The sequence below is a fragment of the Pongo pygmaeus genome, chromosome 5 (genome assembly GCF_028885625.2).
Source record: "Pongo pygmaeus isolate AG05252 chromosome 5, NHGRI_mPonPyg2-v2.0_pri, whole genome shotgun sequence".
NCBI classification, from domain to species: Eukaryota; Metazoa; Chordata; class Mammalia; order Primates; family Hominidae; genus Pongo; species Pongo pygmaeus.
In genome coordinates, this window is record NC_072378.2 from 147077095 (window position 1) to 147104830 (window position 27736).

Consider the following 27736-nt stretch of genomic DNA (forward strand, 5'->3'; position numbering starts at 1 on the left):
CCAATCCTGGAAACAGTCCAGATGTTCTTCAATAAACAATTGGTGAACAAACAAATGTCTTTACATGAAAAACAAACAAATGTCTTTACATGAAATACTACACAGCAATAAACAAGAACAAACTACTGATACCTGAAACAACTTGGATGAATCTCCAGAGAATTATACTGACAGAAGAAAAGCCAATCCAAAAGATTTCATACTTCCTTACAATTATACCACAAATGGTGGGATTTCATCTATATAACATCATTGAATGTTATATAGACATTCAGTATATAATGACAAAATTCTAGAAATAGAGATCAGAGAAGTTGTTGCCAGGTATTAGGGATGGAGTATGGGATGGGGAGTGGGAGCATAGGTATGGCTATGAAAAAGCATAGGAATGGTACTTGTGGTAATGAAACTGTTCTATATCTTGACTATCAATGCCAATATCCTGGTTGTGATACTGTATTACAGTTTCACAAGATGTTACAATTGGAGAAATTCGGTAAATGGCATATAAGAACCCATTGCATTATTTCATACAGTTGTATATGAATCTATAATTATCTTAAAGAAATTAATTTTAAAAACAAATAAATGAAAATCAGGTCAAACATCCAAGTTTTATTTACATATAATCTTGTTTATGATTCTAACAGTTGAAAATTAAATACATATTTTTAAATCTTCTCCATTCAGGTAAAAAAAATTTTTTCAATGGAGAATGTGGCCATATCTGGCCCATCGTAAATTGCTTTCCTGCCATATCTAATATACTTTCCACAGCATCTCATGCTTGTTTAGGCTACCTCCTATACAATCAAAATGCTACTCAACAATCAATGAGCATATTACATGTAATCCATGAGTATATGTTAATTATATACAGTATTGTTAAATTCAGTATTCTTTAAATACTCCATGAATTAGCTCTTACATCAAGGACACAAACTGCTTTGTAAAGGCTTATTGATTGACCAAATCTATGCACTTATTTCTTATTAAAATTGTTGTTTTTATTTTAATAAAAGAATATGGAGAAAAAACTCAATTTATTTTTATATAGCATTTTTTTGAGGATCCTGAAGGAAAGATTGAGTTACCACCATCCTTGAAAATTTATTCCTGGAAACGTCCACAAGATATTTTATTTAGCCGGGTAAGAAAGTTTTTTGTATTAAATAAAATACTTACTATGTGGATGTATTATGCTACTGATAAAAATTTGCATTTATTGTAATGATTTAGGGTAATTTTCTCTTGTGGTATTCAGTAAAAAAGTAATCGCTTTTTCGCAACTACTCAAAACTAAATGTTTATTAATATAGTTCGATGTTTCTTGCACTGGTTTCTAAGAGATTATTGAATTTTTGTTTAGAACCTTGATTTTTCTTCTTCCCTCCAAAATGCTAACTTGTAACTTAAAATGTTGTATGAAGTTATTCCTTAATTTCTGATTGACACACTTCTTTCTGCTTCTTTGCATGAACATTCATAACATGGAGGTCTGTTTTCTCTGGTGTTTATTAGCATTAATATTCCAGCCCAAGAGTTTTGCACCTAGATACCTCTATTTCAGGGATTCTTGAAGCATTTTCCAGAGTACCCTTTTATTTCTGGATCTCATGCCCAACTACTTGAATCATATTGACTGGAATGTCACTCAATAACTTTCATTTTTAAATAGCACTTATAGAGATTAAGAGATTAAATCTTTAGACACACTAGTCTATCTTCATAACAGCTATATGTTAGTTTGAATACATTTAGATTTTCCAAGGGTTTAATTACAACTAATGCCTTTTTTCTTCCTTGAATCTGCTATTATTTTCACCTAATGCATAGGAAACCAGTGGGCTGAATTATTTAGGAGTAGTCAAATTGTTGTAATAAACCTGATTGTTCTGTACATTTGTGGAATCCATTAAAGCTATGTATCTATATGAAATTTACTTTATTCCTAAAAGTTTTACCCTCCTTAGAACTGCTACTAATTCAAGAAAATATAATATATCCACCATATTTTTCAAGTACTCTTACTAGTTGAGTAAATCAGATGAATCTAAATTCAAAGATTAAATAACATGCAAAAATAATATCTTAACTGCCAGAGTATTTTTTGAATGCCTACTTATAAGATATTTGAAATAAAATAAACAGAATATATATGAGCCATGCTTTTAAGTTACTTATAGTATTAGATAGCATTGACATGAAGAATATGAATTTGGTGATATTAACATAATGTACTTAATATTAATGTGTTACTAACAATATTCAGTCTCTCCTCAATATAAGTACATAGCTTACATTTCATACAAATAAAGGGTATGAATTCCACAAGATGATGATGTTGTAAATTTGGATAAGTTAAAAAGTTTTTTCCCTGAGGTTCCCTTGGTCAAGGAGGTGGGTCTGCCCAGTAATTTGGGGTGGCCTTAGGATGTTACTTTTTAGTATGTATTCCCCCTTTCCTTTTTGGGCAAGATATGCCAGAGGCAGTATCAATGGTCAAGGTTTTATTTTGGCTCATATTAATGTCAGGCTGGTGTGGCTACATGTGCCAGGCCATTATGTTCCTTGGCGGCACCCCTATAGCCAAGGGACTTAGAGTCAAAAGACTTACAGACAATTAACCGTTTTAGGCAAGATAGGACTAGAGGTAGGCAGGTGTTTATTAAATATCAAAGCCCTCTTAAGTAATATAAGAGCCCCAAACTAAAGTCAAAAAGCAAGGTTACAAAACTGACCTGTCTTTAAGTTTTATGTGTTGAGCTATCAGATGTTTAGGCATCTGTGTGCCCAGCAGTCAAGACTCTGTAACTTAACAGCAGAAGGATTAGTTAATAGCGCCTGATAAGAAACCTTTCAGTGGGGTGAAGGTAGTGATACTAGAGTCCATGACCTGACTGGAAGTTGTAAAAAATATTTTACAACCTTGTAGTGATTAATTTTTATAATTTTGATAAGTTTCAGCAACAAATCAGAGGCTGAATTTAGAAGAATTTAACTTCTGATGACATTTGTCAAAGATGTTAAAGGGCTCAAAATATTTGATCAAAACAGAATCACAGGCTGGCTATGGTGGCTCATGCCTGTAATCCCAGCACTTTGAGAAGCTGAGGCAGTTGGATCATTTAAGGCCAGGAGTTTGAGACCAGCCTGGCCAACATGGCAAAATTCCATCTCCACTAAAAATACAAAAATTATTCAGGCATGGTAATGCATGCCAGTAATCCCAGCTACCCAGGAGGCTGAGGCATGTGAATCACTCGAACCTGGGAGGTAGAATTTTCAGTGAGTCAAGATTGCACCACTGCACTCCAGCCTGGGTGACAGAGTGAGACTTTGTCTCAAAACACACACACACACACACACACACACACACACACACACAAAACAAAACAGATTCCTGAGTCTGATAGTTAAAAGACTTTAAAGGCAATATATAAGGTTACATGGATGTAAAAACCTTAACTCTTTTTAGTCTCAGGGTTTTAAGCAATCAAAAACCTAATAATAATAATATAGGAATTATCTTGATAAAATATAAAATCTTGTTTATTTTAAAGCCAGTTGCCCAAAAAGCAAAGAGAAATCTTTTTTAGTGTGACTGATTTTCCTTACAGAAAGCCCATTTAGATAACCTAGAAGTCAAACATGATGAAAAAAAGTACTTGAAGTGAATCAGACACAGGAAGAGTGTGTTCAAAGTTATGAGTATAGTAGGGGAATACATAATTTTTACTAACTACATGAGAGGTTTTCTGATTTCATTGAAAAATTTAGACATATCAAAAAAGCCAAGAGCACAGAATCAAGTTATAGTTTGGGAAAACGTTGCCTTTATTCTATACTTTATTGCTTTTATTTTATTTTTAAGATAAAACATTTTAGCATCAGGCCACAACAACAACTAGAACCAGATGAAAAAAGTTACAGGATCTAATGAAAAAGCTGAAGGAGAAAGTTATCATCTTAGCCCTTCTGAAGGGGAGAAAGAGTTGAAAGCAGCAAAACACAACAAAGTGGAATTTTTGAATATGATTCTGATAAGTTTTTAAAATAAACAAATAATAGAATTTAAATAAAAACTTATAGTAATTTTATTGAAAGAAAACAAATACCTTAAGAAAACCTTTCTTTAACATAAGGTCCAATTTTAGAAAGACTCTAGAAAATAATTTAAAAATATATATAGTCAACTTTATCACATACAAAGTTTTTAAAAATAAATTTCCCTTTGTGAACTTTGTCACAACTTACACAGACCATATATGACACGTTTGGACTTTCTTGTTTTATGTGGTCTTCTTTTTTAATTAAAAAGTCATTTTATTTTAGGCCAAACATTTACCATCTAAGTTTTTTACACAAAATTATTATTTTTATAACCTTTTTTAACCAAAAATATACTTTCATATTTATATAAATCTCTCTCTCTTTTATTTACTTTTTTTTTACTTTATTTTATTTTTAGAGATAGGATCTCACTATGTTGCCCAGGCTGGTCTTGAACTCCTGCACTCAAGTGATCTTCCTGCTTTGGTCTCCCAAAGTGCTAGGATTACAAACATTAGCCACTGTGTTCAGCCACTGTATTAGTCCATTCTCACACTACTATAAAGACATACCTGAGACTGGGTAATTTATGGAGAAAAGAGGTTTAATTGACTCACAGTTCCACAGGCTGTCCAGGAGGCATGGCTGGGGAGGCCTCAGGAAACTTACAATCATGGCAGAAGGTAAAGGGGAAGCAAGCACTTCTTCACATGGTGACAGGAGAGAGCGAGAGTAAAGGGGGAAGTGCATATACTTTTATACCATCAAATCTCATGAGAACTCACTCACGATCATGAGAATAGCAAGGAAGAAATCTGACCCCATGATCCAATCACCTTCCAATGGACTCCTCCCCCAACATTTGGAATTACAATTCAACATTAGATTTGGGTGGGGACACAGACCCAAACCATAGAAGCCACCTTTTTAAATAAAAAACTTTTAAATAACCCCTAAATTATATAAAATTATTTTTAAATAAGAAGACAATTTATAGAATTATATATTAACTAAAATTTATATTTTTAGTAACGTTAAATTTTCGTGAAAACCTAAGCAGCAAGAAATCCTTAACTGTTTATCAGATGTTACCATTTTATAAATGAAACCATTTTACAAATTTTAGAAACACATATTTTATATTAAACCCATTTTTAGTTGGAAATGACCCAGATATCCAACGAGCATCCAAAATCATTTTAAGATTTTAAATTACACAAAAAGTCTTCCTACAAGCATTTATCTTATTTTTATGTACTCAATTTTTTATTTTTAACAGTGTATAATAGATTACTTCTGAAAACTGAGATATTAAACAAAGGTAGTCATTATTTAAAGTTTTTTTTTTTTTTTTTTTTGCTAACCATTTATCAAGTCTGCGAACATCAGGTATTCACCTAAATAAGAATCTTGAAGTGAAATATGTGGGCATTTTGCTGATAACTCAGAAGATTTAGCCATTTTTGTTGAAACAACAATATTAAGTTAGTCTTATCTGTTTTAAAAAAAAGTCACACAAAGATTGTTTTGTTTTTGGCTGGGTTGATAGTCTCACAATATTTGTGCCAAACTTTGACACCTTAAAATAAGTAGCAAAGGCAAACATAAAACTTATCTAGACAAAAATGTATGCTGATGATTCTGAAGACATTTTTATTTTTATTTTACTAATTTTTTTTTTTAAGACAGGGTCTCACTCTTACCCAGGCTGGAGTGCAGTGGCATGATCACAGCTCATGGCAGCCTCAACCTCATGGGCTCAGGTGGTCCTTCCACCTTAGCCTCCCAAGTTGCTGGGACCATAGACAGACACCACCATGCCCAGCTAATTTTTCTATTTTTTGTAGAGACAGAATTTTGCCATGTTTTCCAGGCTGGTCTGTTAGTTCCTAGGTTCAAGCAATCTGCCCACCTTCGCCTCCCATAGTGTTGGAATTACAGGTGTGAGCCACCATGCCTGGCTTTATTGTACTAATAATCTTAAAACAAGTTTTATTTACCAAAGATTCATATGAACTTGAAAAGCATTTGGACTTATTTTATGAATACTCATTTACTCATAAGCCAGTTTGGTAGTATGTTAGACACAACAAATAGCACAATACACGTACATATACATAAACATATCTAAACATGTATATATATTATATATATTCACATACACAAAGATCCGATAGTTTTTATCTAAGAACTCTAGCCATGAGACAGCATCAAAAACTCACTGCCCTATAAAAGATAACTAGATCCATGTTATTTTTGAGAAAATTGGGACCTGTCCACATGGTTAAACTTTCTTTGCCCTGATAGGTAATCCTATAATAGCTGTGGACCAAAATTTTGGGTAAAGCCGTTTTCATTCTTAAAAACATGTTTTATCCTTTTGTCTTCGGTTTTAAATGAATTTCCAATGTTTACATTTTAGCCGAAACTGGATGAACTGTATAAGAAAAATAAAATATCCGAATAACCTTGAAATCATAAGTTTTATCTCAACACCAGTAGCTTAATAACAGCAGATTCAAAACAGGCAGAAAAGAAAAGAGAAATAGAGAGCTTTAGAAGACTCTCCTTAAGTCTATAGTTGCGGTTAAGTATTTGAGCTCCGACTTTTTTTTATTGTAATTTGCCCATCAGTTTGTTTCACACAAACAAGCCACAATATGTAACCAGCTGGAGTCCCAGGTAGACTAGAAAATAATTCACGTTTTTTTTTTTTTTTTCCTGCACGAAGCTTGACACAGATACAATAAATATTCCTCAGTCCCTCCCACCAAAAAAAAAAAAAAAAAAAAAAAAAAAAAAAATCAGGGGCCGGGATTTTGGAAATAGTTTCTCCCCTAGTGAGGAGAGGAGAAGCCTGTTTTGCTGAATTCTGGCAATCAGATGGGTCTGGTCTTGGCTGGTGCAATTGAGATCATTTCAAACCACCCTCAGAAGTAGGGGCGAGACTAAGACACAAACGCGAACGGATCTGACGCAGACGGAGCACTCCAAACTAATCCCTGAAACGGGTTACTGGAGAAATGTCCTGAGACCTTGTCTCAAACGCAGACGGCACCACAGTTTAATTATCCTGCATTAAGCCCAGATGTCACAGAGGCCAACACAGCAGCACAGATGACCTATACTAGGTCTAGACAGCTAGAGAAACCAGACGGCAGCGACAGAGGATTTTCAGGTGCATTCCAGTTGACTTACGCAGTTCTTGAAGCCTGTTGACTTCCCAGATGTTGCTTTCCTCACACCAACAGAGAATGATAGCAAGAGCTGATGCCATGAAAGGGAGGGAAGGGAAATTCCCTGAGACAAAGGCAGTCTTGGTAGCTGCGGGTCCCAGGCATGGGGACAACTAGCCATGAGCTGCTGGCATTTGCAAGTGGCCCCTGCCCTGCCTGGTAGCATTAACAAATAATCCCTGGCACACTGCTGCAGGCAATTGCTCCACTCATTGGAAACCAGGCATACAGGCTGAGTCACTTGAAACACACAGTTTCTCACAAAGGGCACCAAAATGGTAACCGACTCAAATTTGGCCGCTCACTGCCCAGAGGCCAGAACAGGAGAAATGAGATGTGGTGAAAGGAAAGTAACTTCATTCAAATGCTAGAAGTTGGGGAATGGCCAGGCTTATGCCCTTAAAAGACAATTTTTGCTTTAGGGGCTAATTGAGGGAGTTTAAGAAGGAAAACGTGGTAGGCAAAACATGTACCAGTGGTCCAGGAGGATGCAGGTCTGCAAGTCTCTTCCAATGGCTATCTTTAATATTTGCCCATCTGCAGCTCTGGCTGATATCATTGATATCATCTTGACTTTGGCCTGATAATGGTAGACTAATCGTTCATAACTCCACTTAAGCAGGAGAATTCTGCAGCTGGATCTCTATACCTGGTTTATTTCAAAAGTAGCCCCTGGGATTTTTAAGCAAACACGTAATTAGATAAGTGAGCACTGTGCTTTGAGATGCCTGGTGGGAAAGGAGGGAAACTAAGTTTTACAGTATATTTTATGGCTAACAGCAAGAAAGGAAAAAAAAGTTTCAAAATGCATTTTGAAGCTAAGCTACTCGATTACACTGTTATAAAATACCTTAAAATCCTGAATTTAGGATAGCAGAATAAACATGAGCCCTTCCAACCAAAAAGGTTAACAAGTTCTGATCACAGAGTAACTTACCAGACCTGTTTATTTCTGAGAACTAGAAATGAGTGGCCCAGACCCTTGAGCATTGAATGTGTTGAATAGATTAGGATGTCTGAAGATTTATCCTGCCCCAGGTACAGGTATAGGCAGTAGAAGTGTGAAAATGCCATTGTAGAGACCTCTGCCTTAATATTTGTTATCTTTTACAAACTTAACTTCTACTTTTCACTTGTCAGCAGGAGGCTATCAAGACTAATACTTCAAACTTTAGGTATCTAATACTTATTAATGTATAGCTTATCAACTTTGGCAATCACTGAAGTATAGGGGCATTTTAGAAGCGTTCCATCACAGCCAGTCAAGCCAGAAGAAACTATGTTTATAATTGATGATCTGCAGAGTGAATTTAAGCCTTTAAGGTAGTTTTAGGTAAATTTTTCTCCAACATTTTTTTATTGACTTTTCAAGATGCTACTTGTGTAGATGAGTGAAAGTAATTGATGGTGTTACTTTCCCTAAAAACCTGATTCTCCAATCAAAACCATTTTCATGTTAATTTGGTATGTTAAATATATATACTTGATATGAATTATAGATCATTTTTTAAAAGTTACAATTCATATTTCCCTATTAGTTTTATTTTATTATTATTTATTGGTACCTGATTTAGATGTGTACTAATTAAATAATGACCATTAAAATAATTTTTTAATCTAACAGGATATTAACTTGAACAAGATTTTAAAAAGCTATCACAATCTCAAACAAAAATTTTACACTAACAAAATAGACAATAATCATTAAATGGGAGAAAAGCTATCATGGCTAGTATTAGTCATCCGAGATGAAGATATTTTCCCTGCTATCAGATGTTAACTAAGTTTTCAGTTTTAGCTTTAGTGGTTGGTTTAGATTTTAAAGCAGTGGTCCCCAACCCTGGTCCATGGACCAGTACCAATCTGTGGCCTGTTAGGAACTGGGCCACACAGCAGGAGGTGAGTGGCGGGCGAACAAGCAAAGCTTCATCTGTACTCATAGCCGCTCCACATCACTTGCATTATCACCTGAGCTCTGCCTCCTGTCAGAGCAGCAGCATTAGATTCTCATAGCAGTGTGAAACTTACTGTGAACTGTGTGTGCATGTGAGGAATCTAGGTTGCATGCTCCTTATGAGAATCTGATGCCTAACGGTCTGTCACTGTCTCCAGTCACCCCAAGATGGGACCATCTAGTTGTAGGAAAACAAGCTCAGGGCTCCCACTGATGCTACATTATGGTGAGTTGTATAATTATTTCATTACATATTACAATGGAATAACAGTAGAAATAAAGTGCACAATAAATGTAATGTGCTTGAATCATCCCCAAACCATCCCCGACTCCTTGATTCGTGGAAAAATTGTCTTCCACTGGACAGGTCCCTGGTGCCAAAAACGTTGGGGGCCACTGTTTTAAAGTACTTTTTAATCTCTCAGTTTGTGCGTCTATTCATGCTAAGTTTATCTGCATAAGGAACGGAAAACCAAATATCGCATGTTCTCACTTATAAGTGGGAGCTCAGTGATGAGAATACATGGACACATAGAAGGGAACAACACACACTGGAGCCTATTGGAAGGTGGAGGGTGGGAAGAGGGAGAGGATCAGAAAAAATTGCTAATGGGTACTAGGCTTAATACCTGGGTGATGAAATAATCTGTACAACAAACCCCCATGATGTAAGTTTACCTATGTAACAAACCTGCACATGTACCCCTGAACTTAAAAGTTAAAAAATAAAAATAAAAATTTACCTGCATATATATGTATTTTATTCCTATAGTAAAATACTGTATCTTATTGACATTAAATTTCTATCACCTATAGCTCTAAGAATTATCTTAAGGAATAATGTGTTTATTTCTTATTTCTCTGGTTGTGAGAACTGAAATCAGGGTGACCTATTTCCAGCACCAATCGATTTATGCCTAGTGTTCCATTATTGGAACGCTAAGCATGTGGGAGTTATTTATATCCTACTGCTCAAGGTCATTACCAAGGCCTGATTGCAAAAATTCAAAAAATTGCAATCTCAGGCAGAAATGGATTAAAACTGTTTCATTAAATTACTTTTTAAATTATTTTTCTTATGAAGTAATATATATATATTTTTTCAGACTCCAGTAGTTGTGAAAAATGAAATCACGTTTGACTTATTTTCAGCAAATGAACATTTACTCTGCAGTGAGGTATGTACAGAAATATGAACTAAAGCCTCATCATGAAATGCCTTCCAGTACTGCCTAAACCATTCCCAGACAGTCGATTTCAACTCTCCCTTGCTCACCTTTAAGTTTTGGTATTATATATATATAATACCAAAAAATATATACGGGGGTGGGTGTTTGAGACAGAATCTTGCTCTGTTGCTCAGGCTAGGGTGCAGTGGTGTGAACACAGCTCGGTGAAGTCTCAACCTCCCGGGCTAAAAATGATCCTCCCACCTCAGACTCCTGGTAGCTGGGACTACAGGGATGTGCCATCACCCCCAGCTAATTTTAAATTTTTTGGTAGAGATGAGATTGCACCACATTGCCCAGGCTGGTCTTGAACTCCTGGGCTCAAGCAATCTTCCCACACGGCCTCCGAAAGTGCTGGGATTACAAGCATCAGCCCCTGTTCCTGGCCAAAAATTGTATATGTTTAAGGTATACAACTTGGTGATTTGATATACGTTGTTAAATAGTCATCACAATTAAGCTAACATAACCATCAACTCAGTTATTATTGTGTGTGTCAGTTAATATTGTGTATTATTGTGTGTGTTATTATTGTGTGTGTGTATATGTGTTTTAAGAACACTGAAGAGCTATTCTCTGAGCAAATTTCAGGTATACAATACAATATTGTTAACTACAGCTGCTTTGTTGCAAGTAGATCTCCGTAACTTATCTTTCAGAAGTAAAACTTTGTACCTCTTACCAACATCTTCCCATATCCCCCTCCTTCCAGACCCTGGTAACCACCATTTCTCTATCTGTTTCTCAGACTTTTGTATTTTTAGATTCCACATATATGTGAAATCATGCAGTTATTTGTCTTTGTTTGGCTTATTTCACTTAAGGTAACGGTATTTTACACACCAACATTCAAAAGGGAAATGAAGTCTCTTTAACTGAGTTTAGTGAGCCTCTATTCTCCTGCCCCTGGTCTCAAAGTAGCTGTATTCTCTCCCTCTGGGCTTTTCCCCTTGGGTTCCACATGACCAGAAATGGACATGAAGTGGCTGCCCATCCTGCCCTATGCCACGTCAAGAGGAGGGTACAGTGATGTTGTATGATGTGATAGTGCAAGGGAAATTGGGGTGTACTTGGATTGCAATACCTCTTCCTAACCAGCAAGGTTTTCAGCACAGCTGTCCTACTTCCTGTGGGAACTCATCTCCCCACCTCCTACTCCCCACCTCCCTGCCCCATGTTGGGTTGGGTTTTATTCATCACAAGCAGGCCTGTTCCACTCCTCTAAGTTAATTAAATCAGAAACAAGAACTTTTAAAAATTATTTTCTCCTAAGGCTCAGAGGAGTGGGGCATAGTCAATATTGATTAAAATACTTTTTCTTATCTTCGATATCTTGACCAATATTAAAATCAAAATATTATATTTCTTCAACCAGTTATACATGTTAGTATAAAATTATCTCTAAATCATTTTAAGTTTTAGTATAAAATACACCTATTTAATGAATCCTAATCCCACTTAGACTTTAGCTTTTCATTTTTCAAGGGGAGGAAAGTATAAAATATTCTACAATAAATTTTCCAGATATACAGGAGGATATCTGCTTTGTCTTTTTCTACTTTACCAAACATTAAGAATTTCCTAGATAACTCAAATTAAAACATAAATCTTACAAGGTCAATATTAAATATTTAATTTCCTTATAAACCAGGCAGTTAAATATGAGATGAATATTTCAGAAAATCAGATACTACTGAGGTAACAATGGCTTTATTGAACACCCACTGTGACCTAGAGATTTCTTACATACTGTTTCTGGTCCTCACAAAAAAAAATGCTGAAAAATAGCTACTATTATCTACATTCTACGATGAGGAACTGCAACTTAGAGAGGTGGAAGCAACTTTCCCAAGAGCAGAAGGCTGTGAAGATCTGAAAGAGGATTCAAATCCTGGTCTCTGTTTCCACTCTGAAGTCCATCGACCAACTGAGCCTTGCTGCCTGTTAGAAACACTGCAAAGGGACATTTTACTTAGAGCATTTCAACAGCTACAGATCAACCCATGAAACATGAGATTTACAGTATATTTATGTGTCTACCCCATTTTAATTCTTTCACATCTCATTCCTTCACTAATTTGTCCTATTGACATACAAGAGATAATATCCTTATCAAATATCTAACATTTACAAAAGAGTAGCTCGCTCATTTGTCACAATTTTCAGAAGCTTTCTCTCTCACACACACAAACACACCACTGATATAAATGTCAAATAGAAGTCAGTGTCAAATAGAAGTCGATGCCAAATCACCCACAGTTTACTTCGGCAGACAGCTTTCTTAGCTGAGTATGTTTAGTATGAGACATTTTAGTTTGTATTGTGACTGTATTTCCCAAAAACAAAAGCAAGACCTATAACTTTATTCTGTAGATCAGAAATGAAAGTATGGAATACATTACATATATAATTTAATATTATTCTTGGAAGTGGATTTTTTTTACTGTATTTATCCCTAAATTACAGTACCTACAACTGAAAAATAACCAATTAACACTAATGTTTTTTATCTCTAGCTGATGAGATGGATTATCAGTGAAATCTATGCAGTGTGGAAGATCTTCAATGGAGGAATTTTGAGCAATTATTTTAAGGGGACTTCAGGGGAACCTCCTCTTCTCCCCTGGAAGCCCTGGGAACACATATACTCTCTGTGCAAGGCTGTGAAGGGTCATATGCCTTTGTTCAATAGCTATGGAAAGTATGTTGTGAGACTTTACTGGATGGTAAGTTCATTTTCGTGTGCATAAAAACTCATGAGTCTTTCATATTGAAATATACTTGGCCTGGCATGGTGGTTCATGCCTGTAATCGCAGCACTTTGGGAGGCAAAGGCCAAGGCGGTGGATCACCTGAGATCAGGAGTTGGCGACCAGCCTGGGCAACATGGTGAAACGCTGTCGCTACTAAAAAGACAAAAAATTAGCTGGGTACGGTGGTGGGTGCCTGTAATCCCACCTACTCCGGAGGCTGAGGTGGGAGAATTGCTTGAACCCGGGAGGCAGAGGTTGAGTGAGTTAAGGTCTCGCCATTGCACTCCAGCCTGGGCAACAAGAGCAAAACTCCAAAAAAAAAAAAAAAAAAAAAAAAAAAAAAGAAAAAAAAAGAGAGAGAAGGAAGGAAGAAAGGAAGGTTGCCTTGCACACCATTACTTAGGCTAGTGCAAGATAATGCAGTTTTTATAGGATATCAATTGTGTAGCTACAGACAGAAACTGTCCTGCATATGTAATTTGTGATTAATGAGAAACACAGTTGCTTCTCCTGTGATGCCAGTCCCATGGGCACTTTAAATGGGTTCTGCCTAGACCACTGAGGTATGGCCACTGGTTGTAGATGCTGGTCCTGCCGCTGCCTCTGCACTCTCATGCTGAGGCGAGCGGGGCAGGCAGGTGGATGCACCGGGCTTCCACCTTCCTCTTTCTTCTCTGATGTGGTATCAGGGTCATGGGCAGGAGGCAGTGCTAGCCCATGGTCCAGTCCTCTTCTGGCTTTTGCTGTAGCTGAGGGGCCTGATCCCATCAGTTCTTTGTCCTGAACTTGAGATTTGTTTTCATGTGAACAAATCTTACCCTGAGACAGGAAGATGTTACCTCTGCCTAAAAGGAAAGCAAATAGGATAGTAGGAAGTACAAACAAAGGATCCAAAACCCCTTATAAATATGGCAAAGCAGACTCACACTAAATTAGCAATACTAGATCATATCAAACTCCTCTGGGTTTTTCTTGGCCCTTGTCACTGGAAAAGAATGTTCTTCTTGAACACTTAAAGGAACGGGAAAGTATTAAAAGTTAATAATTCCATTATATATTTATGAAAATGTAACTTTTTCTTTCATAATCCTGAGCCATCTATCTTCCTGGGATGGGGAATGTTGAAGGGCCAATAATGAGAAATTATTAGGATAATTACAATGGGAAGGGAAAAGGGAAAAAGGTAATATAGCTTCTAATATCCAAAATTGGATTTTTGTTTTTTAAACATTCACAGCAAGACAATTGGCCTTGAAATTTGGTTAGAAAATAACTTTCTAAGTTACTTTATTTATTTACCAATAAAGAGGACTATTTTCTAGACTAGACTTTAGAGTTTTAAATCTGTGCAGAGGAGCAAGCAGAAGGGTGTGGTATTAAAAAGGTGAAAAACCTAGTGGATAGTGTTGAGGGAGTACAGAAAGAAGGTACGCAGAAGAAAAGTGAGGAGGTAAAATGCCTGGGTTCCCATCCCACATTTGTCTAAACTTGAGGTGGGAGGAAGGTCAAAACTATGAAGTATTTTAAAACATTGAACCAACCCTGTTGGAGGAAGGTCAAAACTATGAAGTATTTTAAAACATTGAACCAACCCTGTTGATTTATTTCTCATTCTCTCTTTCTGCTTCCTGACATCCCTCCTTGGTTTTCAAATTTTCTCCTGCATAGGAGTTAACATTCATTAACATCACTTTCCATTTTGCAAAGAAAATGTGACTTATTTCTCCTTAATCATACTGATTATTCACAAGCTCAACTCCACTTGGTTCAGAAATTTCTTTAAAAATGTATTGAGCCCACTTTGGAAATCTCAGTCTGTTCCAGTCATTTAGCCCATCTCTAGATAATTTAGCCCTTTAGGGAACGATGTGGTAGAGACTGGACCTCAGCTCCACTGGCTCCCTCTGTTTCCTCAGTGGTCTCATCAGAGGAATGCCTGTAGAGGATGCTGTGAGCACTGACATAGCTGTTCCCTATGAATTATTTTGGTAGGCATGTGATAGAGAGGCAGCTGCCTGGTTTTCTGATTAGTAGAATCTGTTCTCTCTAGGCTTGGGGCAGAAATTTTTATTTCTTTCTACCTGATCACCAGATGATAGTGCTGAGTCAATATCTGTGTACATATTAATATTAGTAAGAAGTTAGAGTCAATTCTTTCTTCCATGAAAATCCTATGTTGTTGGTTTTATATTCTTTTCTTCCCTTTCCAGACACACTCAATTTGATTTTGATTTTTTTCTCTTCCAATTCTAGTTCAGCATTTGTACATGTCTGTCATTTACTTCTCTCTGCAAATATTTGGGAAACATGTTTACAAAATATGCATTGTTACTTCTACTTCTTGATTCAGTACAATACACTACAGATTCATCTGATATCCTACACATATTTTCTTTCCCGTTTCCTATCTTGTGAGACATGATGAGTCTTCTTCTCACTGTTTTTCTTCTTTAGTTTCTTAAAGCTTTCTTACCTTTTTCTTATTGGAAATTGATTTTTCTTCTCTGCCTTATCACAAATATTCTTCTCCCTCATTCACTTTGTCCTGTAAAGCATTTATCTTTATCACTTCTTTGAGGCAAACCAACCTCTCAGAGCCTCTTGGCATGACATTTAAAATTCTGATTTTCACACCAGGTTATCATTTTTTCTATGAAAGTATTTTTATTATTTCCAGTTTGGATTCTAAGTAAATTGCATCAAGGTTCTTTGACCTCAGCCAGATAAAAATTTATTGAGTAGCATTAAGAACAGGGTTATGATACAGAGCAGCTCTCTCCCGTCTTTCACCTGGGAATGATGATACTAATGCTGGGACACATATCATCTCGTCAAGTGCCTTCCAATGGCAGCATTCCTTTGGGTCCCCGAAAGAAGCAGGTTAGCTGTTGCTCTGCACTTGAAATATGTATTGCTGATGGCAGCTTTTCTCTGAGTGGCTCTGTGCTTTCAGTTGTCTCTGATAAACAGAGAAAACACACACATTAGGACCAATAATTTTTCCCAGTTGCCATCAATATGTTTATATAAAAAATGCGTTTGCTTTATTTCTGACTGAGCCTTATACTGCTTAACCACAATGTTATTCTAGAATTCAGAGTTTTCTAACGTTGGGGTACAGAAACCCCCCAACATCAAACTAGCTGTTGTACTTCTTAAACATCCACTTCCCGTGCCCCACTCCAGACCTCATGAGTTTGAATTTCCAGGGTACAGCCTGCAATCCTGCGTTATAAGTAAACTCTCTCATCCAGTGACATTTTTGTTCATTAAATTTGAGGAACAATGTTTGCAAGATATAAACTATGACAAAATTATTTTTCTATCATTCAATTACTTTGTTCCAAAATGGAAATGCTTTATTTCATTATTTGTAATATTATACATGCTTTTAAAAAAGGAAATTCAAATACTGTTAAGATGTTCAAAGTATGCAGTGCAAGTTCCCTGTAATTTTACCACATTTAATCACAGCAAATGGTTTATGTATATCCTCCTAAGCTTTCTTCTATTCTTATAAACATACATAAAACTATTGTACATAATTTATAACAATAGGGTCATAGAAACATATTATACTCTAAACTATTCTTTTCCCTTCACATAGGCATTTTCTATGCTAATATATATTGATCTACTTTGTATTCCATTGTGTGAGATATGTAAATATAATATATATTGCTAATTTGATATTGGTAAACATTTAGGTTAGGACCAGTGTTTTACCAAAACAAACAATGCTGTAAAATTTCATCTTTATGGTATATAGTCTTTGCCCATTTGTACGGACTTCTTTTTCTAGGATTTCTACCATATGGAATTATTCCATCAAAATATTTCCAAATTCTTAATTTTTGATAAGTATATTCAAGTTACTCTTGTATTTTAATTTGTCTGTATAGAACATTTATATTTGATGTAATTGGAATTGAAGTCTGTGATTTTATTCTTTGTTTATTCTTTGTTACCTTTCTTATTTTGTGTGTTACTTTGTATTTATTGCATTCTTAATCCCCTTTCCTTTACTCCTGTATGTTTCTTGGGCATTCCTTAGGATTCCATTTTGATTGACCTATAGTGCTTTCAAGCAAATCTCTTCGCTCTATGAATTAAAATATACATGCATAGCTTATCACAGTCAACTAGTATCAGCATTTTACCACTTAAATTGGAATATAAATACTTTACCACCAGTTAGTCTTTATATTCCTCCTTTTCTAATATAGCTTTCTTGTCTTTTTTTCTTTACATTTTTTTCTTTTTCTTTTTCTTTTTTTTTTTTTGGAGATAGGGTCTAGCTCTGTCATTCAGGCTGGAGTGTGGTGGCACAATTATAGCTCACTGCAGCCTCCACTCCTGGGCTCCAGTGATCCTCCTGCCTCAGCCTCCCAAGTAGCTAGCACTACAGGCATGCCATCATCACGCCTGACTAATTTAATTTTTTGTACAGACAGGGTCTCACTATGTTGTGCAGGCTGGTCTTGAACTCCTGACCTCAAGTGATCTTCCTGTCACAGCCTCCCAAAGTGTTGGGATTACAGGTGTGAGCCACCACACCCAACCACTGATATAGTTTTCTTAAACATTTCCTGTGCATATATTGAAAACCTCATCATAAATTTTGCTTTTAAATTCAAACACAATATAAAAAACTTGAAGAGTACCACATTTAGTCATATGTTCATTTTTTATTTTTTTATTTTAAGTAAATATTTTAACTGGCATGTAAAATTTTTCCTTTTTGCTTTCTTATTCCTGATGTTCCATTTTTCCTTTTATTCTCCTTTCTTTTTATTTCTGAAAATTTTTCTTTCACCATTCCTTTTGAGTCAGTCTGATGATGACAAATTATCTTTCCTTTATCTGAGAATGTGTTTATTTTACTCTTATTCCTAAAGAATATTTTCCCTAGTGATATGATCCTGGGTTAGCAGCAATTTTCTTTCAGCATTTGATATTTAGTGTGCTATTAATTTTCAAGCCTTCCAGAATTATCCTGCAGGCCAGCCAGAATTATTCTTCTGGCCTCCCTGGCTCCTGGTGAGCAATCTGTCCTTCCCCTCTAACAGGTCTTTTCTTGCTGCTGGCTTTCAAGCTTTTTTTCTTTTGTCTTAACTTTTAAGAAGTTGGAATTTGAGCTGTCTGGCTGTAGAATTCTTTGCGTTTATCCTATTTGGTTTAGTCTGAGTTCCTTGAATTTGTAGGTTTATGTCTTATGACAATTTGGGAGAGTTTTCAGCCATTATTCCTTCAACTATATTTTTAGCCCCACTCTCTTTTTTTTCTTTTATTCAGTGACAACAATGACATGAATATTATATCTTTTTGCATTATCCACACAGGTCCCTGAGCCTTATGTGATTGTCGATACTATATTTTCCTGTTATTCATAATTTCTATTGATCTAATGTCCAGTTCACTATTTTCTATGGTATCTGCATTCTGCTATTGATCTCATCAACTGAGAGTTGCTTTTTAAATTTTAAGCTTAAAATTTCTATTTTTATGCCTTTATAGCTTCCATTTCTTTGCTGAGAGTTTCTATTTTTGAATTTGTTTCAAGAGTGTTCATAATTTCTTGTTGGAACATTTTTATGAGAATTGCTGTAAATTTCTTATTTAATAATTCTAATTTCCTTGTCATTTTGGTTTTGTGGTCTGTTGATTATATTTTCCCATTGAAATTGAGACTTTTCTGGGTTTTGGTATGATAGGTAATTTTATATAGTTTTCTGAATATTTGTAATGTTATGTTTTACAACTCTGATTGCTAAGCAAGTAGTCAACGTGTTTAGATTCAGAAGGCACATCCTGGCTCACATTTATCGGCTGTGTCTCAAATGCCAATTTAGTTTATAAAGCCTCTGATGTACTATTCTGGTCTGCCACTTTTGTTTGCTACCCAGATAATAAGACTTCATTCCACAATCTTCTTATATATAATATATATATAACTTAATAAAGTTATATATTACACATATAAATATATGTTATAATGTATATAATATATATCTTAATCTTAATTATATATCTTGACAATTATATATAATCTTAATATAGATCATAATAATCTTATTAAGGTCATATATTTATATAATTATATAATTATGTAATTATATTATAAAATATAATAAATACATAATTATATAAATATATATAATTATATATATAATAATATTAAGGTTTTTTATATATATATATAAAACCTTAATAACATTAGTCTTGTAACAACTAAGACTACTATACCAGAATACCATAACTGGTGACTTATAAACAACAAAAATTTATTTTTTATATTTCTGGAGGCTGGGAAGTGCGAGATCAAGGCACTGTAGATCTGGTGTCTGGTAAAGCCCTGCTCCCTTGTTCATAAATGGCTGGCCATTTTCTTGCTGTAAACTTATGTGGTGGAAGAGGAAAACTTTGGTTTCTTCAACTTTTTAAAAGGGCACAAATCCCATTCATGAGGGCTTTACCCTCCTTTTTACCTAATTCTATCACTTTGGGCATTAGGATTTCAACACATGAATTTTGGGGAGAAACATTCCATATGTATGCACACATACACACATGCACACAAATGTATTTTTTATATGTTCAGGATAGATGTGTTCAATATAGATATACATGTTCAGTAATCATACAGTATTTATCCTTTTGCATCTGGCTTATTTCTCTTTGGTTTCTTGTTGATCAAGAAATTAATTAGGAGTAGGAATAATATGAGAATTGGAAGTGTAAGATCAGTGAGGATATATCAAGATAAGCAATAATTACTAAAGTTATATTTGGAGAATCTGTATTTTGACTATATTAAGTCATTTGATTATGTCCAAGCTTATCCATGGTTGTATAATGTTTTGGTTCTGCTACTAGAAACACCTCAATTTACTGCGTTATGCAGTAAGGGACTCCCAAGACTTTGTTCACAAGACCTCATAAATAAATTCAATATTGATATAGACATGGGTGTGCTGTGATTATGCTAAATAAAGCAATAAGCTAAAATATTCAACCAGAGTAGTATTGAAATCCAGTATCTCAGTCTTTCAGTGTAAGATGCTAAAATAAAATTGGAAAACAGTAAATAGTAATGTCAGCCATGTGCAATCATTTACTAGAGAAAAGACTGTAAGCCATTGATGGTATTACATTTCTTTCATCTTATTTTTAGGGTTGCTGGAGAAAGATAACGATTGATGACTTTTTGCCTTTTGATGAAGATAACAATCTATTGCTTCCAGCTACAACTTATGAATTTGAACTGTGGCCAATGCTTTTGTCTAAAGCTATTATCAAGCTGGCAAATATTGAGTATGTAATGACACATTATCACTCACATGAATAAAAAAAAGCAAACAAAAACATTAACTATACCTTCGTATTGCATAATTTATTTTTTAAAAATTAGTTAAAAGAGAGCTTTTTTCCCTAAACAATGTAAATGCTCTAGTATAAAATAAAATATGCCAAAGCCACTGATTTTTTCTATTAGGTTAACAATAATGCAAAATTCCTCCAAGAAAAAAATACCCAAGAATTATTCTATGTTCAATGCTGTCTTACTATGAATGGAAAGCTGATCATGGAAAATGATGTTTTGCTTAATAGGAGAAAAAATTGTTTTGTGGGAGAAAAATATTGGTTCATCTAAATACTGAATAATATATCCTGAAATCTAGTTAAAGTTTTAGGTTCTGTATATGCAGCAATAATTTACTAATCTTTAAAAACCTGAACTTTTCTGAAAGATTTCAATGTGCACTTCATGATTTTGGTAACATTGGTCCCTTTTGATACATTCGTGATGAAAACTACTCATATTTTCTTCAATATTCTTACAAAATTGGTTTCTGTCTTATATTCCTGCCTGACTTGTGCACCAACATATATGAGACACATCTGCTATGTTCTATTCTCTCAGCTTACACTTCCAGAGAAAAGGAGTCGTACCATCCTGGACCTAACAATGCAAAAAATCTTTGATGATTGGGTTGGAAATGCGTGGCAATTTTGCCTCATTGCTCACTGGAAGATGCTCACATACATTGCACAGGCTGGGATTTTATACATGTCCACCTCCTGCAGTTTGTCAAAGATTCTGGATATTTAACAGGACACACTCACATGCTTTAACAGTACATGTTAGAGATTTGCTCACAGCTCAGCCCCCTCCCCTTCTATAAACATTGCAATGTTAGTCAGAAGTCAGGTCTGCTTTGTGTGGATTTTCTTTAGGCACAGCTTCGTTTTTCTCTCCCAAGGCTACAAAACAAAAACAACCACTCCTACTGCCATCCTCTTCATTTCTGTTTTTTTCTTACCAGCCCTCAGTTTTCCTTTGGGAATTAGTTTCTCCCAGCTTTTAGCACTTAATTGCAATGATTTTTATAAAAACTCAGCCCAGATCTTTGTAGGTAGCTGAATAGCACTAAGTATTCATACCGGTGGCATGTTCATTTATTTGGGGAAAAAAAAAATGTTCTGAATGTTTCTAGTTCTCAGACATAACCTGAAGTTCTGAGAATCAGAGCTGCTAGAGCAGTGAGGCATTGAATACATGACCTGGGTAATTGGAGTGGCATTTTATCTTTCTTCAAGCTATAGTTCAGTAGAACTTTATAGCAACATAAGTATTAGGGTTATTATTATTGTTTAAAAAAATCCAACTAGTAAATAAAGCAACAAGCTAAGTGTAATACATTTCTTGGGAATTCTAGTGAAAGTTGCCCTACATGGTACAATTTATATTTTTCCATAATTTTTTTCAGATTTTTACAGTACATAGTGATTGCTTTTATATGAGGTTTAGCTTACTACATTTTCCAAATTAACACATAGTAATTTCAATATCAATGTGAGATATGCAAAGAAAAGAGCATTATTTCTATTTGATTTGCAAAGTCACTTCATAAATTTATCCAATGAGGAGTTTAGACTAGTCTGGGATCTATCCCAATAGACACTTATTATCTTTGAAATAGGTAGACAGATACAAATTCGTAATCCATAAACAACAAAGCAGTGCACATTTTAAAATAATGGCATATGTGACTAAGATAGTAAGATTTCTTTCTGAAGAAAAGCACACGTGTTGGTAATGCCAATAACACCACCATTGACGGATAGTCAGCTGAAGCCGTGACTCCCGGGCAGAAGGGAGATATAGCATTTTTGTGTGTAAATGTAAATAGACTAATAACCTCAGGGGAAAAAATAAGAGGTCTAAATGAGAATAGTGATACTTGGTTAATCATATCCTCATTTTACTTTATGCTAAGCTGACAGATCCACTCTTCTGTCAGGACAGAACAGATGTTTCTGGTTTCTCCACAGTTATCTAAGGATTTCTGATGCCCATCTTGACTTGCCATAGATGAGATTGATCTAACACACAGCTTCAAAGACATCTTAAAATAATTACTGAAATCAGAATGATGAAAGAGATTGTTCTGTTTTTAAAACAAGTATACAAAAATGGATTATATACTAATTATGTATTTCATAATATATAATGTGAATATATTTTATGTATATAGCATTAATATTACTTTTAGATCTTAAAAAATAAAGCATATAAACATGCCTTGCAAATACAAATGAAATTAATTATATTATAAATCCTATTTCAGTGTTTTAACAAATAATTTGGCTTCTGGAATAGTATTTTTTAATACAATCTATAATGAATAATCAGAATATATTGCTGTTTATTAATGATTCCTAGTTCTTATATATCTTTATGTGTTTTCAAATTTTGCTACCTATAACATTATGCATTTTCTTTTTTAGCATCCATGTAGCAGACAGGAGAGAGCTGGGGGAGTTCACGGTTATTCATGCGCTCACAGGGTGGTTACCAGAAGTCATTTCTCTTCAGTACGTTTGACTATTAAATTGCTCATATCTATTTTTTTCTATCTTCCCAAGATTTCTTTAAAATATTCCTAGCCTTTAAGAAAATTTCAAGAAAGGTCATGTTTTGCAAAATTTGGGGGAAAATATCGTTTTGTAGTATTATATAAAGTTCCTTGGGAATTTCAGGGTAAATTCTATTTCCTTATGTAGGAGAAGAATGACCCCCATAGGTTCTTTGTTGGAACTGACTCCTGTAACAGAAGACACATTAACAAGAGAAAAACACACAGAAGTTTATTACCACGTAGATTTCCATGGGAAATCTACTGTGAGAACAGTCAATTTTTACAGAAGTGACAAGACAAAAGAAAATGACTTTGAGCCTCTACAGGTGGCAACTTGGGGGAAGACAAATAAATGATAGATAAAGGCTAGTTATGAAAGCTTGTTCATGTACATTCCTCTGGTACAATTCCTCAGGCCAGTAAGGGTCCAAAACTGTCTTCAGTGGTTAACATCTGTTCTCTCTGGCACAAGGGAGTGAGGGGCAGGATACTTCTTGGTTTTTGTAAATCTGTATCTTGCTTTTAGGCAAATAGAGGGAAAACAGAGTTTCTGTGTATCTGCTTCTTCATAGGGATTGCCTGTAGCTCAGCAGTCCTTCATATTTTGGGGTGGCATGTGCAGGTCTCCCACACTTATATATATACTATGAATTTAATCTTTATATATCTGATGTATAAATATTTAAACAATGGTAATTATTTATTATGGTAAAACATTTGCAAACTTCCCTTTACACTTATAAACCTATCACACTTACTTCAATATAGAAACATCAGAGCAACTTTTAATTGGCCACATCTATATGGAAATAATCATAAGAAGACAACTATTACGCATCAAGTATTTTAGTATATTACTTCTCGTTTAAAAATCACAGTCCTGAAAGGATAGTCTCATTTAATCATCCATATGACCCCATCAACTAGATGTACATCATTTCAAATGAGAAAACTAAAGCTCTCAGAGGTTGAATTCCCCCAAACTCGGAACATGTAATTCTTGCTGGTCCAAAGCCCACGGTCTTCCTTTCATGTGATTCTAAATATAGAGAAATTGCTTCTTTATGTCCAAAAAATAGCTATTAGGTAAAGAATAGAATAGAGACATTGTTCAACTTAGTGCTGACTTATAATTTCACGATCATTTTATTTAATACATAAGGAATATAGACGCAGAATTTTATCATTTTACCATTGACATTTGGAAACAAATCAAGATAAGGTGCATAGAAAAGAATTATAACAATAAATTTGAATATACCATTAACTCAGATACTGACTTTTACAAGATGATTAAATCTACAGTACAGTTATCAACCTGGACCATCTCTGATCTTTGACTGGTAGTAGGAAGCTGCAATTCCCCAGGGTCAATAGAGATTAGAGGAGGTTGAAGACAGGCCCTAGTAACTTGGATTCTGCCATCTTCACCAAATTTTCAGCAGGATAAACTTGGGTGTTGCTTTGTTCAAATAAAAGTATTTTCAGGGAAAAAAACTGGAGGGTAGGAGCTGATCTTGTTTTTATCTTAGGAAAGGCCAAGATAGCACTCTTTTATATCTTCTTTTGGAAACTTTTCCTATTATCTAAATGACTTCCTGACATAATGTGTACAATGTTAGTGAGAGAAGTAGAGAGAAAATGAGATTTTAAAAGTGTGGAGCTCTCTAAATTTTTATACTTAGTGTTGATGGAATGCTTACAGTTTTTCCTGTGCAATTTTCTCTGTGCAGTAGTCAGTAGAGATACCAGAGACAGGAAATCTTCATAATTCTACCAGAGGATGGTAAAGAAACAAGAGATGAGAATAATTCACAACTAGAAAATTCATAAAATTTTGCTTCGGAAAATCAAAACAGAATATCTTCTAATTTTCCATGTAATAATAGAGGCAGAGTCAGTGACATGTCTGAGTGGGAATTAGAAATCCAACCACTTCAAAGGACTCTTGTTGGCATGTGTCTCTGATGCATGGTCTGTCTGTGAACATAGCACTCTGCCACCCTGTCTTTAAGCCTAATGGTCCAAGAAGTTATATGGTCTCATTCCGTGGTATTTGAATAGGTCTTTTTCATAGTGTAGTATATGTTATATGGTAGATGGGAAATACAACCTAGATTTTGGATTCAGAAAGGTCTGTTCCTATCCTGACTCAATTATTTGCTGGTTGTGTGATGCCATACAACTTAACAACCTCTTAAACGTCAGTTAAGACTGTATAATGTTCCAGAGCTATCATGGGATCAAATAAAAAAAATAAAATGTGCTAAAGGCCAGTCTGCGGGGTAGTGGGGATCCAGGGATGAATAGGAGGCAGTTCAGGGAGTCGAGCAGATCAGAGATGCACAGGGAAACCAATTATTATTTTCCAGCCACCAGTTCATTTCTCTTGTTTTTCTCAGGAAAAAAAAATCTTAAATGAGTGGTTTGTACACACTATCTTCATCTCCTCAACTCCCCGTTTCTTCTCATCTGACCGTTTGACCTTCCCCCTCCACCACACCAGTGAAATGGCTCTTCTTATGGTCAACAAAGACCTTAACATTGTCAGATCCAGTGGTCACCTCTCCTGCCTCATTTACTTGCATCCCAGTATGTGACCCTCTTAAACAAGTTATTTCCTTTTGCAACACTTGCTTCCCTTGGTTTCCACAGCAACGCACTCTCTGGGTTTTTCTCCTTCTTATTTTCTGCTCTTTCTCAGCCTTCTTGGATAGTTCCTCAACCACGGTACAGCTATTAAGTGATGGTATGTAGCAGGGCTCCTGTCCTGTAACTTTAAATAACAAACTGTTTGACAATGATTTTCAAGTTTATGCCTGGTCACCATTGCCCAAACTCTAGACTGTATTTATCTACAACTGCCTAAGTTACATAGCTATGTGAATGTCAAAAGTGTATCTTAAACTCAGAATATCCAGAAAGGAACTCTTGATTCTCAGCCTCCTAAACTGCACCTTCCCTAGAATGCATCATCTCAGTGAGTTTCACTACCAATCACCTATTTATTCAAGCTAAAGAAAAAAGCTAGAAGTTATCCTTCATTGCTCATTTTCCTTGCCTCTCACATAAAATCTCTCACTGAGCTCTGTCAACAGTACACTCTCTACTTACTCTGAACCTATTTGTTTCTCTACATCTCCATTATTACCATCCTAGTTCAACCACTGGTCACATGTAATAGACTTATAACTGGTCTCCTAGAGTCTATTTTACCCTCCTCTAGTTAAGTTGGTAATCAGAATAATTTTCTAAAGTATAAATCAGATCATATCGTTTCCCTTCCTTAAAACCTTTCAGTGTTTAACTGTTAAACTTGAATGAAGTTTTACAGTCTTGACCATGATCCTCATAGATCTACACTGTATGATTCACACAGTCTCTGACCTCATCACTGACCATATCAATGTCTTGGCAACGATTTACTGGTCACCCAAGTCTTCTTCCAGTTTCTGAAATATATGAAACTCACTCTATCTTACGGTCCTTACGTGGGCTACTCTTTTTTTTCTGCCTGGAATGACCTTTCATCAGATTATTCACTTAGCTGGGTATGTCACAACATTTGGGTCTCACCAAGCTTAACCATCAACTCCTTAGACAGGCCTAGTTGAGCATCCAATCTAAGCTATTCCTTCCCCAAGTTATGCCACATTTCAGCTTCCCTTATTTCATTTTCATCATGGAAGTTATCACTGTTGTTATTCTCTCTCTCTCTCTCTCTCTCTCTCTGTTGTATCCACCCACTGGATGTAAAATTGTCCACAAGAACAGGGACCCTCTTTTGTTTTGCTCAATGTAGTGTCTTCTGTGTTTAGAACAGTGACACGGAATGACTGGGATACAGTATGTGCTCAATGAATTGTGTAAAATGAGAATTTAAAAAAATTTTTAAAGCCTATACTAGAATACTAGGAAAGTGTAAAAGATTCTTTGGGAACTCAGAACAGAAACCTATAGTGTAATTCCTGCAGAAGGTAATACTTGAATTTATCTCAAAGGATTAGTTGAAATGAATGACGCTGATTGAGGCAGGGAATCCAACTCACAGAGAAAATATATCAAGGAAATAGAAGAAAGCAGGGTGCATCCCAGAAAAACACATGGTTCTGCAATATGTGCTATGGAATTCTAGAGGAGGAATAGGATGTGGGAATGGAAAGGTAAATAGGATCTAGATAGATAGGCCTTTTATGCCATGCTAAGACACTTTTACAACCTCCTTAAAATGATCAGATGTCACTAAGGGATTGTAGATAGGAGGATGACTGTATCAGACTCATGATTTTGAAAGATTGCTCAGAGCCTTAGGACAGCAAATCGCAGGAGTGGAACAGCGAGACTGGCTTGTGCAGTATTCTTGGGGGGGGGGGGTCTTCTGAGGGCTTCTGCCAAGGAAGTGGTGATGAGAACAGAGAAAAGGTGATCCATTGCACTGAGAAAAGGTAGGATCCAACTGACACAGTGTTTTATTTGAAGGGGATTTTAAAGAGAGAGTCTTGGTCATTCTCAATTTTCTGCTTTGAGTACTAAGTAGAAGGTGATGCAGGACGTTTTTGTTTACTTATCTTTTTTTATTTGCTTGGGA

At 35.4% G+C, this 27736-nt stretch overlaps 1 protein-coding gene across 2 annotated transcripts in view; it reads left to right on the forward strand.

Annotated features, from left to right (window-relative positions):
- The window catches only part of ADGB (androglobin), a 210738-nt gene that overhangs the window by 44915 nt on the left and 138087 nt on the right, over positions 1-27736 (forward strand). For both annotated transcript variants that reach the window (XM_063667095.1, XM_054493505.2), the window contains exons 3-7: positions 1058-1150; positions 10350-10421; positions 12989-13198; positions 20400-20539; positions 23018-23104. In XM_063667095.1, the coding sequence (XP_063523165.1) occupies positions 1058-1150; positions 10350-10421; positions 12989-13198; positions 20400-20539; positions 23018-23104 (602 nt within the window). The remainder of the gene's footprint in view (positions 1-1057; positions 1151-10349; positions 10422-12988; positions 13199-20399; positions 20540-23017; positions 23105-27736) is intronic.